This window comes from Pundamilia nyererei, unplaced genomic scaffold (assembly GCF_000239375.1).
Source record: "Pundamilia nyererei isolate P.nyererei 1_Seehausen unplaced genomic scaffold, PunNye1.0 scaffold00068, whole genome shotgun sequence".
Classification (NCBI taxonomy): Eukaryota; Metazoa; Chordata; class Actinopteri; order Cichliformes; family Cichlidae; genus Pundamilia; species Pundamilia nyererei.
Window position 1 is genome coordinate 2,039,017 of NW_005187469.1, and position 15,838 is coordinate 2,054,854.

Consider the following 15,838-nt stretch of genomic DNA (forward strand, 5'->3'; position numbering starts at 1 on the left):
AGCTCGCAAGCATAAGACACAAGAAGTGTCCCTTTTATATGCTTTACAGAATGTCTTTTGGTCCCAGGTCTTGGCATACATAAGGCCAGAATATGAAATATTCAAAACATGACCTTTACCGTCTAAGGATTGAAAAAAAGTCTGGTGTAGAAGTTCAGCTTGCCGCAGATATTAAATTCAACTTCACTTGAATATTAGATGTGCAATCAGTGCATAACCATTCACTGGACTACAATTGTAGGTTCGCACAGCACTTAAATCGGTCTTATAGAGTTACACTAGCACTTTTCTTCTATTCTGTTTTTGTCATTGTAAAAATAGCCCATGTGAATTCAGGTCTGAGACTACAACCATTTTTATAGCAGTTAGAGCTGCTGCTCTTTTAGGGCTAAAGTGCCCACCAGCTATTATGTCAGGAAGAAGAAGAGATGTATTCATTTCCATTGCATTTTCTTCTGTTCAAGAAATGAAAAGAAATTGAAATAGAGGTTTACCCACAGACTGCAATTCTACTGCAGAGTGCATCTATATTAGAATGCACTCAATAGCAAAGATGTTCTTTGAAGATACTTATTCAACACATCTTGACTGGATTTCTGAGGAAGCCGAAGGTTGCCGGTTTAGGATCGCTCAATATCTTCCCACACGTCAAGTTTCTCCTGGAAACGTCTGACGCTCTTGTGAAGTGTGCTCTATCTCCCAGCATGTTCTACAGCAGCTTGCTCATCACTCATCAAACTTCACACCCCATTATCATCACTCGACGCCCAGATCCTCCACCACAGGTGCTGAGAATACAATACACCATCATTGAAGTGTTATATGCTCTTTTCAAAGATCCTTTTGAGTCTGTTGTGATGTGCACAATGTGGTTTATTCTGTAAAAGTCCAGTGGAAAATTGTGCTGTGTTTTTACCTTCTTCTTGGAGCATCTCGACATTTGCAACAGCTGCTATACTAACCCAACAGTGTCAATCCCTTATTGATTTTATTCATTTATCCCTCCTAATCCTGCCAATCTGTATAACATTCAGAGTTAAAACACCGGGTTTAGCAGTTCTGTCTTGCATTCTTAACACACTGGCTTAGCGCCTTCTTTTCCAGGTCAAAGATCATTTAGCTTTGTCAGCCCACGGTTGCAGTGTGACTGACAGGGCCACATGGGGAGACAGCTCCGATCTCCAGGGTATGAGGTTTAACAAAGCAGGCAGGCATCCATCCCTATCTCTGCGGGGACGCTAGATACATTGTGTGTCGATAAACATACTCTGTGTACATCTGATTGTGTGCAGGGAGGTGTATATTTATGTGAGCATGTGAGTCTGTGTGTGCACTGTACTGCAGCCCAGATCTGGCAGTGCTCCAATGCTCAAAGCTAATGGAGTACTAATGTCTCTGGTGTGCCCTTGTTTACCGAATAGCTAAATACAGAAGGGAGAGAAGAGAACCTTCGCCCACTTAAGCATGACACAGTTCGCAAATTAGAATCACCGTTCTCATAACACTTCCTGCATTTGCTCCCATTATGGCTCGGATCCATAAATAATCCTCACAGGCTGCGCCTCGCTGGTTGATCTTGACCTGCAGGTGTTCACCTGTTGATTAAATGAGAGCAACTGTTCCTTATGCTCAGGGCTGTTTGTACTGTTGTTATCAAGTTACATATGAAAGGAAATATTAATGAATATTGGATGGATACTAGGTTGCACTTATGCTAACCTTATATAGGTTTTATTTAGATATTTTATTTGGTCTTTAAAAAAAGTGATACGCCAGTACTGTGCAGTGTTAGCACTGTTAGCCTCACATGATAAAGGTCCTGGGTTCAAATCCATCAACCAGCTGGGACCTTTCTGTACTTGCATGGGGTTAGGTTAATCGGTGATTCTAAACTGGCTGTAGGCATGACTGGCTGTCTGTGTCTTTGTGTTAACCCCACACTAGAGGGCTATATTCCACCTAATGCCCTGTGAAAGCTGGGACAGGCTCCTGTCCCCCTGCAACCCTGAATAAGTGGAATAAGTGGTAAATGGCCTGTATTTATATAGCGCTTTACTAGTCCCTAAGGACCCCAAAGCGCTTTACACATTCAGTCATCCACCCATTCACACATACATTCACACACTGACACATAAGACGGATGGATGGACAAATGTGTCAATCTTTTGTTTGTATCCTTCATCGTTTTCAGTGACTGAAGCCAGAAACCTCATTCCCATGGACCCCAACGGGCTGTCTGATCCATATGTGAAGCTCAAGATCGTACCAGATCCCAAAAATGAGACCAAGCAGAAGACCAAAACGATCCGCTCCAGCCTCAACCCCAAATGGAACGAGACGTTCACTTTGTGAGTACACGGGTCCATCTTCAGCCTCTGGCCCACTCTAGGCTGTAGTATGGCACAGATGATAAATTAACAGAGGATAAGGGGAAAAAAAGCTAAATGTATTTAATGTTTAAAGTACTCTTAGTATAAGTAGTAGTAGTATTAAGAACGACTCTGTAAGCAAATGTGTTATTTTTTATTAACCATAATGTGCTGTACAGCAAGCTGAGGAATACAGATAAAGACCGCAGACTATCAGTAGAAGTGTGGGACTGGGATCGGACCACGAGGAATGACTTCATGGGAGCCCTTTCCTTTGGCGTGTCAGAGCTCATGAAGGCTCCAGTCTGTGGATGGTAATGCTGACTTGTTGAATGCCCAGTTACTGTTGATCTGTATTTATAGTTTAGAATGACAGCGTATTGATTTGTATTTACACTGTTATTTTAAGTTAAAAAAACAACTGTAGAGTCAGAAATATCAGTAGTTTAAGCTCTCATCAGTTGCTCCTTGGTACCCAGTAAATGCTTTATATCATCCAGGTTTTAACAAACACAACATCTTCTGATGTAAACAGAATGCTTGGATAAGCTTGTCTTTGTTTCTTCCCCTCACTTCCTGTCATGTCATGTCTCTCCTCTCAGGTATAAGTTATTGTGCCAGGAGGAGGGGGAGTACTACAATGTTCCCATCTCAGAGGAGGATGATGGTAATGAGGAACTGAGGCAGAAATTTGAGGTGAGGATTGTATTAACATAATCAAAGCTGCGCGATCTTTTCTTTTGCAGTATCTTCAAACTGCATGGCACAAAGACAGAAGCATTTATTACACGCTTCAGACTGAGGTGGATCGATCTGATCCTGCCACCCTGTCCAGCAGAATTATCGAACTGTCACATGCTCTCCTGGACTGCAGATAACCGTGTGACAGCTGCAGCTTTCACAGAGCTCCTCGGCGTGCCCTCTTTGAATTCTGAGGCTTCACTTTGACTTTACATTTTTTGCGTGTTTGTGGATAATTGTTGTTATTACATTCCAGCCAGAACCAAACAGAAAGGGGGATCAGCTTTAGTGACTGTGCTCAATAGCATGTTAAAAGGATGAGGAGAACAATCAGCTCCTCCTACTTTGCAGTAATGTTTAAGCACACATTGTGTTAAAAAAAGATGTTATTTGATACAATTTCATGTTCTTCTTGTTCGAACCTGTGTGCGTCTGGCCTTCTTGGAGTGAATTATTTCACCTGGTATTCTGTGTCACAGTGTGCAATGAAAGCCCAGGTCTCTAGAAAATGTGTTTAAGGTTACTTTCCACGACCTTTCTGCGGCAGATGGTTGAGAATAAAGGGGGTGGATAGAATGAGAAAGAATAGAAAGTTGGGCTGGGAAAGGTCACGGCTGGGCCAATTTTTAGCTGACCGAAAAAAGCAAACAAACCTCATGCTCGTTAATCTGGATTCAATATGAAGCTCGATCATTGTCTGGAGTTTTATATATGTGTGCATATTTTTAAGTATATGGAAACACTTAGAAACACGTTTTCCATATTAAAGTAAGCTTTGCCATAAAAATCATTTCCTGTTCAACTTTTTGCAGCTTTACAAAATGCGTTCATTACATTAAAGGAGAAGCTGCCCTGTGTAACGACACAGTAACAGAAATACATTCTGAAATATATCCAGGCAACGAGAAAAAAGGTGATGATGATAAAAAAAAAAGAGAGAAAAGAGGTGAAGAAAACAAATTTGGCCTGAAGTCAGAGGGTGACAGTGCAGTTGTGTTGCGTTTGTCTCGATAACAGGAACAAAGACCAGTAGCGAGCATGTTCCTCACAGTGCGTGACACGAAAATGTGGTGATTTTTCTCTCACACACAGAAGCTACAGTAGTGTACTGTGCAAATGTGCAGTGCATAAACGGAACAGGTATTTTCAACATTGTTCTAGTTTTTCACATCGTTTAAATTGCCTTTAAGAGAAGCCCAGTGCAGTCATCATATCTCTCTCATGGAGCTCCGAAGTAATTGTCTGGCATCTGTAGATGTAATGTTTCATCCACTTTAATGACTTTAATGAATGTTTTTTTGAGTTTTTTTATGGCCTGAGAACTCCTCTCCCTTCTCTCCCCTCTTCATAAACCCCTCTGTGGTTCTCTCCCTTTTTTCCCTTAGCTTCCTGCTCCCTCCTGTGTGCTTGGTGAGACTTACACTGTACAAATGCTTCTTCACCCTATGTCACAGTGTCATATTTAATGCAAGAGTTTCTCTCTTCCTTTCTCCACGTCTTGCCCCTGCTCTCAGGACTGCCAAATTAATTTTAATCTAAAGGTAGCCCTCTCCGCTCCTCGACCCTTCTCTCCTCTCCTTCTCCTCTTTTGTCTCGTCTTGCTGTGGTGACATGTTCCTCCACTTCTCCTCGTCTCTGATCATTTGTATGTGGTGCCGCGCTACTACAAATTGATCCAGTTTACTAACAATTTGTACATTTTGGCTTGGATAAAAAAAAAAAATTCAAATCAAAAAAATGATAATTTTATAAATGAATGAAATAAGCCCGATGGATATTTAGTAACTCCCCATTTTTGTGAAAGTACAGCTCTTCCTCGTTTTCACGGCTCGCATTTTCTCAGAGTTTGACAAAGGATTGTTAGTAAATCCTGATTTACTGCTTACAGTTCATAGCTATACATTTGTCTGCATGTGCGTCTTTGTGTTGTGCGCCCGTCTTGTCTGTGTACGCTTCATGTTGTGTGCTTATGTCGATGTCAACTGAAGTATAACCCGTAGCTAGTTTCTTTTCTCATCTCACAGCTGAACATTTGTCTGTAAGCGTCTGCTTCTTGAACCTGCAAATATCTCAGTGTAAACCTAGATAAACTTCAGTCTAAGGCATAACTACATGGATGGAAATATTGCATATTTGATATACTGTATGAATAGAGAAATAAACCAGATGCAAACACTAGATGTCAGCATTGACCTGAGTACATGGCGGGTAATTGTTCCTGCTCTTGTATGTGTGTCTGTGTGTGTGTATAAGCACTTATCCCTCTCACCTTAACGTTTTTTTAGTCTCCATGGTTAAATCAAAAGTTGTTTTTAAAACATAATTCATGAAGTCACCTCTGGGGGTGACTGCTTTATCAGAAATATAATAGAGATCAGGTAATTATTTTGACTGTTCTCGCTGGTTTCTTTCTGTGAAGCTGCAATTTTGAACTTGTACATGTCTGTAAACTCTAACTGGAGCCCCGTGGACTAAGTTTGCTGATCGAAAGGCTCGACCACACGATTTAGTGTCATATTATGAATGCTGTATCTTCATTCATATTCTCTGTGTTTGTCTGCGTGTACGAGCCTCACTATTGGCACTCAACTACCTGTCCATACAAGTCAGCTGTTGTGGTGTGCGCCTGTACACAAGTGTACTAAGTGAGTTAGACCTTTTGGCTCCCTTTTCCCTGTGGTTTCAGGACCAAGCAGTTGTGGAAGACTCTGATCAGGTGCGTCTAAAAGGAAGGAAGGAAGTAAGGCTGCTGCTTGCTTGGCCCGGCCAGGCTTGTTTCTGTGGCTAAAGCTTACAGGTGTGCTGTGATCTGGTGCGGTCTGCTCAGCTTTCTTACTGCTCTCCTAGTTTAAGAGCAGGCAACGGTAGCTTTCATTAACCAAACTGCAGCTGCTCAGCACTGCTAGAAAGTATTTTAATATTCAGTGTATTTTACTTGAATGTTATAGAGATAAATGGGTGAATTTATCAGGTATCTATGGTGTGGGATAACACTAAGTTCTTCCTGTTTTCCTGTTTTTTAAGAGGAACAATATTGTAATGGCCTGGAAACCTTTCAGCCCCACACAAGTTGGTCTTCCTGTTTCATGTATATAGTATATTCTTATGCTTCACTGGGAAAAATAAAAGAAGATTTATCTCCTGTAGCAGAAGAAAACAAACTTTTTTGTGCAGCATGAAGATTTAGGTAATAACTAGGATGTTGGGGAGAGCATGATTTTTGCCTTGGCTAAGAGTGAATATGAAGCGGTGAGGTGTGTTTTGTGTAGATCTGCTTAGAGAAAGATATGAAGCGGGACGCTTCGTCAGATTGTTTTTAGTGTTCAGACTGCCACAGTAGTGTATTTTCAGCATAGTGCACTGTAGTGTCTTGAAGCATTTGCACTGCTGAAAGATTGAGCATGACTTGGCATGAAGAGGTGCAAAGACGAGAATGTTTTTGTATTTTTACAGGTCAGAATTAGAGATATATTTTACACTGGACATGCATGTGAATGTTGAAGCCACGTGGTGGCATCCTTTCCTTCGGTGCAACAGCAGCCACGTAGAAATTGAGCGTTTTAAGGTCTGATTTCAATGTAGAGATTTTAAATGCTGTTTTTTTTTAGGTTTTACTTTGATCACTGATCTTAATGATTTAATACTTAAAATAAAATTTCTATGCCTAGCTTTGTGGATGCTATGTCTGGTTAAAATATGTTACAGTACTGTGTGAAAAGCTCAAGTCAATCTTCATCTCTATATATTTTGCAAGAAACATGGGAAATAGATGCAGGGATTTATTGAAACATGGATAATACATGAATATAAAAAGCAACACAGAGTCAGTTTTTGCTATGACTGCCTTTATGCTTCAACACAGCCTGAACACTCTTGTGCAAACTTTGTTTATGTAATTTCTATAAGTCGTCTTCAGGAATAGTTCTCCAGGCTTCTCGACGGACATTCAAAGCCCTTCTTTGGATGTTGGATGTTCTTTTGTTTTGATATCTGTCAAGATGATCCCACACTGCTGCAGTAGTGCTGAGGTCTGGGCTCTGGGGAGACTAATCCATAACTAATAGTATACCATTATTGTATGCATTTCTATCCAGGTTTGTCTTTTACTGCTTTGGCAGTGTGTTTAGGATCATTGCTTTATTAAAAAACGAAGCTGTTCCCAGATGGTGAGTCAAACTCTAACAGTACTTTCTGCATTCGTAATTCCATCAGTTTTAACAAGACCGTCCTCCAACCATCTTCCTATTTCCCAACCTTAAGATTGACTTCTCTTCCAAAGAACTTTAAAAACTTTGAAAGACCCTCAGAAAGCCTGAAGAACTATTGCCCAAGACCATAAAAAATCACAAGAAAATTAAGGCTCCTCTGAAGCAAAAGGAAAAAGAACACGAGGGATACCTTGAGACTTTTGCACACTACTGTAAATGAAACGATAGAAAATGATCATTGTTGATAACAGCAGTGTCATGCATTAGCTTTGCTATTGAATTTAATCAATGATGTTTATGATTAACCGATTCTCACAGCAAAAGCAAATGTGACAAACAATGCTTGCATGATTTTATTTTATTTTTCTCAAATCCAACATTTCAGCTTTCTCGCTTTATGCTGACAACAACCACCAGCACTGTTTTACTTTGTTTAAATGATAGCAATAATATAGCTAGAGTAATTTATTGGACAGTAATTGGACAAGAAGACAACTGCAAATCTCAATCAGGTTTATCGAGTCATTTTGTATTACCGGTATATGAGCTCCAAAAAGGCACATCAGTTTTGCTTGATCTCATTAATCTTGAATTGTGCCTGTCAGTCAGTGTATTCTGGCAGATAGTGAGCTAATGGCAAGTATAAGTTATACAGCAGGTAAACAGAAAAATCAATTAAGGATATTTTGTGTTATTTTAGTAAATGAATTGACACATATTGAATATTCTACTGTATGAAAATGGTTTTAGTGGTTGTAGACATAAATTTAAAAAATTGGCAAAAACGTGTGAATATGTTGTCTTCTCTGTGAGAAAAACCCACGATAAAGAAGCTTGAATATGTTCTGCCATTTTTTTTATTTGCTTAAAAACAAGTTTTATGCATTTTATCAAGGTTAACATTTTAGGTATCCACGATCATTGTCTTTTCTGAATTGCACATTGCAGCCGCTTTAGGTTATATGCTTTTCTTTTAACCATTTAACCTTCAAACACTTTATTTTTTTCTACTCCGAGTGTAGAAAGCCAAACTTGGTCCCACTAAGAAGGTGATCACTGAGACTGATGACAGCCACTCCAGCCAGCTCCCATCAAACAGCCTGAACCAGGTCAAACTCATCGACTTCAATTTCCTAGCTGTGTTGGGGAAGGGAAGCTTTGGCAAGGTGCGCGATATCCAAAGTTGGAAGAACAAAGTGCATTGTACTCTACATGGAAATGATTTTTACCTGGCCACCTTCTGTCTCTGCAAAGGTGATGCTAGCAGAGATGAAGACCACTGAGGAGCTGTATGCTATAAAGATTCTGAAGAAGGATGTGGTAATCCAGGATGATGATGTTGAATGTACCATGGTGGAGAAGAGAGTCCTGGCCCAGCAGGACAAACCGCCCTTCCTCACATACCTCCACTCGTGCTTCCAGACAGTGGTAGGTAAAAGGCTTCTGGATGTACCAGGATAACTCACTCGAGGTCAAGTCAGGTCAAATTAATTCAGCAAGCGGCTTTTAGCTAAACAGCTTAGTCATAAAGTGCTGGAGAAGGCAGCAAAGGACGTTTATGACAAGTCCAATTAAAAAAACAGTGAAAGGGGAACAAAGTAACCCCAATTAAAGGGTGAGCTCTCTCTCTGTTTAAATAAGCAAAAGGCTTTGTTACAAAGGGTACCAAAGTTATCTTTGATACCCTTAATATCTCTTTTTTGTACTCAGTAAATGTAATGATCTAAAGAAATTGTAAAATGTTTTCAGTAAGTAGTGTTGTGAACTTGCATAAACTCTGCAAATCTATTATAGTCCATATGCAAAAGAAGTCGATGGCTTCCTTAATCTGAATGTCTCTTTGTTAAATCTGTAAATTGCAAATGAACGTCTACCAGCATCCAGACTCTGAGAGAGGCCGGGCTAAACTATAGCAGCTGATTAGAGCTGAACTGGCAGGCAAGGCAGAGGAAATAGGAAGAGACACAGCTTGGCATCACTCATAGCATATTCATGAATACACATACTCGCACACCCATTCGCGTACAGAGAATAACAAAAACACACTTACTCCTACACTTTTGTGACCTCTTTGTCTAGTTTCACATTTGCTGTGCAGACCTTTTCCTGCGATGCCCGTACTCGAACATTTTCTTTATGTGAATGTTTTAAATTTGGGAAATAGTCCAAATGTTTTAAATATGTCCATTTCCTTGAAACTGATCAGTGTTTGAGTTGTTTTTTAAACAGAAAATCTTTACACTTAGATAATGTTTCATTTGATTCGACTGTTTCCCTAAAATACATTCAGGTTAATAAAAATGAAAATAGTGACACCAATCGTGAAATGGCCCGATTGAGTTTTCTGTGATCCTCAAGATATTTCTGTTAAAGAAAATCATACCTGCATCACAAAAAAAGACTACTTCTTATTCTAATTGTTATTGCTATTACATTATTTATTTTACACATTAAATAACCAGAGATAAAATAAATGATAAAAACAGATTTACTTCATTTTTTGCCCAGTTTCATAAATCTGCACAGCAGCTGTCTTTTTAAAACATAATTAGCTTAAATGCATGAGTTCCACACAGTGTTCTGCTAAGACAGCACGCTCTCAACATCGGATCCACTGAAGTCAAACCCTTTACTGAGTGAAAACAAGGAGGCTTTTTATATCAGAGGCGCAGAGAGGTCGAGAAGCTATAATGTGCATTTTGCTGAAGGCGCTGTCATTGCAGTACAGTGAGGGTCACAGCACACAGTCCAGGGTAAAGCCCGCTTTGCCAAGAGTGGTGACATTTGGTGTCAGACCTGGTGGAAGGTTCAGCTGCGCTGTCTCCATGGGTCTGTTGTTATTGTTTTGTTCGTAAGAGACCATCAAACACATGTGGACTGGGGTCAGGCCAAACTTGTCACGGGCAGTAAGGGACCAGCAGTAGAACACAAAGAGAATATTTCCTGACAGATGTCTGTGTTGAGTGTTTTCATTTTCCATGAAGCGCTTTGCTGTGGGCTATTTGGGTCACCTTGTCATGGAAAGAGTAGCAGGAAAGATGGAACAACTTAGACAGCGGGGGTAGGCAAGACGTCAAGACTGTATTTCTCTGATTTGAGGTTTTACCACGAATAGAAATGTAAACATATTTTGAAATTCGACAGTTTTTTTACGTAGAACCTATTATTATTTTTTCTTGATTTCTCACACACTCATAACTCTTCTTTCACCTTTTTCCTCTCTGCATGACCACAGGACCGCCTGTACTTTGTCATGGAGTATGTGAATGGTGGAGACCTTATGTACCATATCCAGCAAGTGGGCAAGTTCAAGGAACCTCAGGCAGTGTAAGACATATCAGTTTATCTGTGTGTTTCTATGATTCGGCTGTAAAATGAATCTGTGGTTACAGTCAAAATTATATTTGAGAATTCACATTAAGCCTTTAGGTTTTATCCCCTTTTGTATTATGATCACATTAGTGTCTAATAACAGTAAAGCATAAGCTGCAACAATAATACAGACATGCTGTATTGGAACTGTTTGTTCTGAGGTTGAAGGCTCGGTTTTAAGCAGTTGTAAATATGTGAATGTTGTCATTGCAGGTTCTATGCAGCAGAGATCGCTGTTGGTCTCTTCTTCCTGCACTGTAAAGGAATCATTTACAGGTGAGTATTAAAAGGTTTACACGGTATACATACCTAGGTTGCTTTTAAGCTAGGAACATCCTTTGTGATGTAGTAAATGTCTTTTATAACCCTATCATAAAAGACAACCACTAATGGAAGAATCAGCATCTGAAGGTATGTTTTGAATTCCCGCCTGCTTCCTCAGGGATCTGAAGTTGGACAACGTGATGCTGGACTCTGAGGGACACATTAAGATTGCTGACTTTGGCATGTGTAAAGAGAACATGACAGAAGGAGTCAGCACGAGGACCTTCTGTGGCACTCCAGACTACATAGCTCCAGAAGTGAGTACAGCCGCAGATGTAAAGCGTGTACTTGTGTGCGCGTGTGCTTTTTCTGTTGCATGAATTCATTTCTGTCACTGTCTGGTCTGAGCCTGTGTCACCCTTGTGCTCCAGATTAAGGTCACTGCCTCAGGACAAGATAGGCCCGCACACACACGCACACACACGCACACAAACGCACACAAACGCACACACACGCACACAAACGCATATACACGAGCTCTCTCTGATGGCGTAAGTGTCCCAGTCAGACCGACACCCAGCGTGTCCGCTGGCGAGTCCAAACTGAACCCGAAACATACAGGCAGGGGGTTTTCTTGTGAGCAAGCATTTCTTGGATTTCTTTTAATTGAAAGCCACATTTATTTAACGTGACAGTTTGACCTTACCATTTGTCATCACAGTTGTGGTCGTCATACCAGGATACCTCAATATTTTAATTCTCTTTGATTTGTAAGGCGCATTGGTTACATTTATATTTACAAATTTCACATTTAATGTCTTCTTCTAAGATTGGGTGATATGTTAAATCACCTACAGATAACTTCTGATTACTGATAAAACACATATATATATGTGTGTGTGTGTGTGTGTGTGTGTGCACTGCTCCTTTGTGTACTCCTTAGTCTAGATATAAACCTGCTTATATTTGTCTCAAACTGAATAAAACTGGAAGCTGAAATAAACAAATTGTTTGGGATAAAATATGCTATGAAATGAACAGTAAGCAAAGCCTGTAAGGTGTGAGTGTTTCCATGAAAAACTAGAAGCCCGTTTCTTGAATACCTTGTTACCTTAAAAATAGTCAGACACAAGAATGAAAACTTCCACACTGGTACCTCAAGAACACAGAATTGGGAAGAAATGGCATTGTCTAAATACACAAAAAGGAAAAAGACACTATGTGGCAGCAGGTTCTGTGGTTAACAAGTCAAACTCTCAATAAAACATACCAGTAGACTCTATGAGCCCATATATGCATCCAGTTACCCAGCAGCGCACTCACACACACTGCTAATGTTGTTAGATTTTAAGTGTTTCCTTTTCTGTTGTTTCTGACAGCTCTTTGACTTTGCAGCTCATCAGCTGTTTAGCAGTTAGACTGGATCCTACCTTAGGACTGGTTGTTGGGCCTACTTGCTGCTTCTTTTCAGGTCTTAATTATTGGCTCCAACCAAACTTAAAAAGGAAATGACTTCTCCTTCTTGGAAAACTATACAGGCTGGTTTCTGTACAAGATGGCTCAGACACGCTACTGGGTGTCTGAGCCTGCTAGTAATCTTTCAAGTTCTTTTATGAACTTAGCAGTTTCTGTTATTTCAGGCCCACTTATAGAACAAAATGACTGGGTGTGCATCAGAAGTTAGTGAGGGTGGTCTCTGCCTGTGCAGTTATCCTTGAAAGCATTCTAAGAATGGTTAAACCACATGTTTACTTATTTTAGATCATCTTTAAGGGTACTGGGGAGGTCGACAAATGTTTATGGGGGAAAGAGTTAAGCCAGGTGTGGTGAATAGGCTAACACCTATTTTCCTTTTGCTCACTTTGGGATGACTCAAATTTTGATTCATAAATGAAATTAGAAGAAATTGTTAATGTGCTTCTCCCTCTTTTATGGGTAGGGTTAGAACGAGACATGCATAACAGGTTGAGGCTCATCCATTGCTAAATCTGAAATATCCTTTAATGATTAAGGCTGTAAAATAGATGATTTTTTGAGTGAAATGTGCTGGAGAGGTTAGTTCTGTGTGAAACTGCCATGCAGTTGTGTATACAAAAAGATCCAGTTTGGGGGATGGTTGTAGCCGATTAGCTACATCTTTTGTTTTTTGGTTGGAAAGTATTTGTGCCCCCCAGATAGGTAGGAGCAGCATTTATGTCTTCCCTACATCTTTCCCTTGTAGCATGAAGGAACGTCCTGCTCATAACCAGCTGATTTTACTGTTATTTGTGTGTTTGATCCAATTTAGGATTATTAAGTTCTACTATTATCACATAAAAGATGTGTTACTCATTTAAATACTATGTTATTCTTAAAACAGGTGAAACAAACAGAAAAAATGCAGCATATATCCAGTGTACATAATATATGCTGCAAAATTGAAAAAGTCTTATTATTAACAAAGATATAAATAAAATGACAGCAAAAGGGTGCATTAGTCATTTATTAATTAATACTGAATTTAATCATTCTTAAATATGTATTTACATTTTTTTGTTAATAATTGCTGTTATTGTATTTTTTTAACACATTGCATTCAAAGCAAATGCAAGTAAGCCCTTTTTAGCATAAAAAGAATAATTCCTCTGATTCATTTAATGCAACCAGTGCAAATTGTAGAAGTTCATACGCACTAAGTTTTTCCAATTCTCTGACCATTATCAGTTAGCTGGCTTCTATTTAATGATGGGCTGGATTATCGATTCTCTCTAAAAAGCCTCTCTGATAGACTGAGAGGTTAATTCCACCCACGATGCCAGGCTGAACACGCTGTGATCGCTCGAGTCAGACTGACACTAATGCACCAGCCAGGGATGACGCAGTATGGGGCCGGAGTAGCTACTGTTTCCATAGCACCGCATGCAGTACACATATTTTCAAACACTTTTTTTTTTTTTTTGATTACACTCACATGACTATCACACAGTCATGTTGATGACAGTCACACATGATGTGTTCACAGGTTAAATAGGGCATCAACACATAGTTATGCATCTGTATGCATATATTGTTTTTATTAAGCTTAAGAAACCCAACCATTTGAGTCTTAATAGTCTTAACAGTTAAACATTTGCACTGTGTATCCACCCACTCCAAAGCACTGTAGCTAGCTGGAGAGTGACCTTAAAGAGACTTAGATTCACAGTGGTGACATTTACAAGGTAAAGTGAGACGAGGTGTTCCTTAAAGTGTTTCTGATAGAAGAATCCACTACAAATAAATACACTGGCCTTTTCTGTGTTCCTGCATTCCTACAGAATCTGCTTTTGCCGGACCTGAAGTAACACGCACGGGGCATTCTGTTCATTTGTTGTCCCCCAAAAGCTGTTCAAAGATTTGTCTAATGAGTTTTGTAGTGATTTGTGATGTCAGGCTTTTCAGCGGGTGTGGTGCGACTGATCTGTTTGGAACGAAGTCACATTCAGTGAAGTCTTTTATTCTTAAAAAGGAAAAAAACAATGCACACACAATAGAGAAGAGAAAGAGAGGATGTTAAATGTGGACATGACACTGGTTGAGAAAACACCTGTTGGTCATTTCAGATGAAGGACACCGAGACAATTAGAGCGTTCATCAAGTTTTATCACATTTTATTACCATTTTACAGAAAATGATTGAGCTGACAGGGATGGCATTAATGGAAGCAGCTCTAACTGAAGAAGGAAAGGACTGCAATGCAGCCTGGTGCATCTGGATTTAGGTGTGGAAACTCCTTGTTGTATTCGATGTTATCCCAGCTTGGCCACTGGTTGCCATTATACCGATATGTTAAATAGTGACGTAGGTGAGTAATGGAACAAAAAGTCAGGGCTCCGTTTCAGCGTCAGTGTTTTCTGAGAGGATGTGACTGAAGAATTTCTTTTGGTGCAGCCTTGACAAAGAAATAGCTGAAGGGGAAGGAAAAACAGAAAAAGCATAATATGGGATTTATAAAGTTCATTATATGTTTATTAATGATATGGAAGCCTCTCTTGTGTGACACATTTTATATTCTTGACAGAGGATTCCCAAAGGGGAGTCCCTCATAGTGGTTATGTCAGCTATCCATACAGCATTACATATTGTGATTGTATAACTTTGTTGCTGTGTTAGTGCAGTTTTGTATATGCTTGAGACAACTGTGAGATGAGAAGTGTTTTCACACTTTCTCACACACAGGAGCTCAAATACAACCCACCAGTCTGGAAGTTTATTTCTTTGTGGAAGTGGGTCCCTGGTTAACAGTACACAGGTGACAGGATGCCTTACTTTTACTGCTATCCTGCAGCTTGCCCAGACACACACACACACACACACACACACACACACACACACACACACACACACACACACACACACACTTTCTGCCTGTATATTTCTGTGTTTAATGAGTCTGCTTTGATATACAGACAGCAGCTTCCTACAAGGGGGAAAACACACAGGATTCAGAGAGCTCTCACCCAGCCCTCAGTCTTACGTGAGTGCTGGGAGGTAAAGACGCAGAGGCAGATCAGGGTCCAAGTTTCTGTGAACGCTGCTGCTTTTAACATGATATGAAGATATGAAGGCAAGTACACGTACATGCCACTGTGTGTGACTACCAAAAATAAAGCCACAAACTGCAGCTCCTCTAATGTCCACTTGAGACTAGTTAAAAAACTAATTTCCTCACAGCAATAAAAAGCATTTTCATGTCCGGGTTCTCAAAAACAGTTTTAGTCTATTTGGACAGTTTCCCTTCCATAGCAACAAGGTGCAGCTGATTAGCTTTTCCACCTGTGCTTGGGTTTTCTCTGGACGCTCTGGCTCCCTTCTACATTCCAAAGAAAACCATCCATTCACTTCTGCTTATCCTTTTTCAGAGCC

At 39.9% G+C, this 15,838-nt stretch overlaps 1 protein-coding gene across 2 annotated transcripts in view; it reads left to right on the forward strand.

The window, feature by feature from the left end:
- Positions 1-15,838, forward strand: part of prkcaa (protein kinase C, alpha, a) — a 140,321-nt gene that overhangs the window by 89,664 nt on the left and 34,819 nt on the right. The window contains exons 7-15 of one of the 2 annotated variants that reach the window (XM_005736287.1): positions 2,192-2,348; positions 2,549-2,683; positions 2,972-3,065; positions 5,797-5,826; positions 8,341-8,484; positions 8,573-8,746; positions 10,554-10,645; positions 10,904-10,966; positions 11,133-11,271. In XM_005736287.1, coding sequence (XP_005736344.1) covers positions 2,192-2,348; positions 2,549-2,683; positions 2,972-3,065; positions 5,797-5,826; positions 8,341-8,484; positions 8,573-8,746; positions 10,554-10,645; positions 10,904-10,966; positions 11,133-11,271 — 1,028 coding nt within the window. The remainder of the gene's footprint in view (positions 1-2,191; positions 2,349-2,548; positions 2,684-2,971; positions 3,066-5,796; positions 5,827-8,340; positions 8,485-8,572; positions 8,747-10,553; positions 10,646-10,903; positions 10,967-11,132; positions 11,272-15,838) is intronic. The other variant, XM_005736288.1, reaches the window with a different exon arrangement.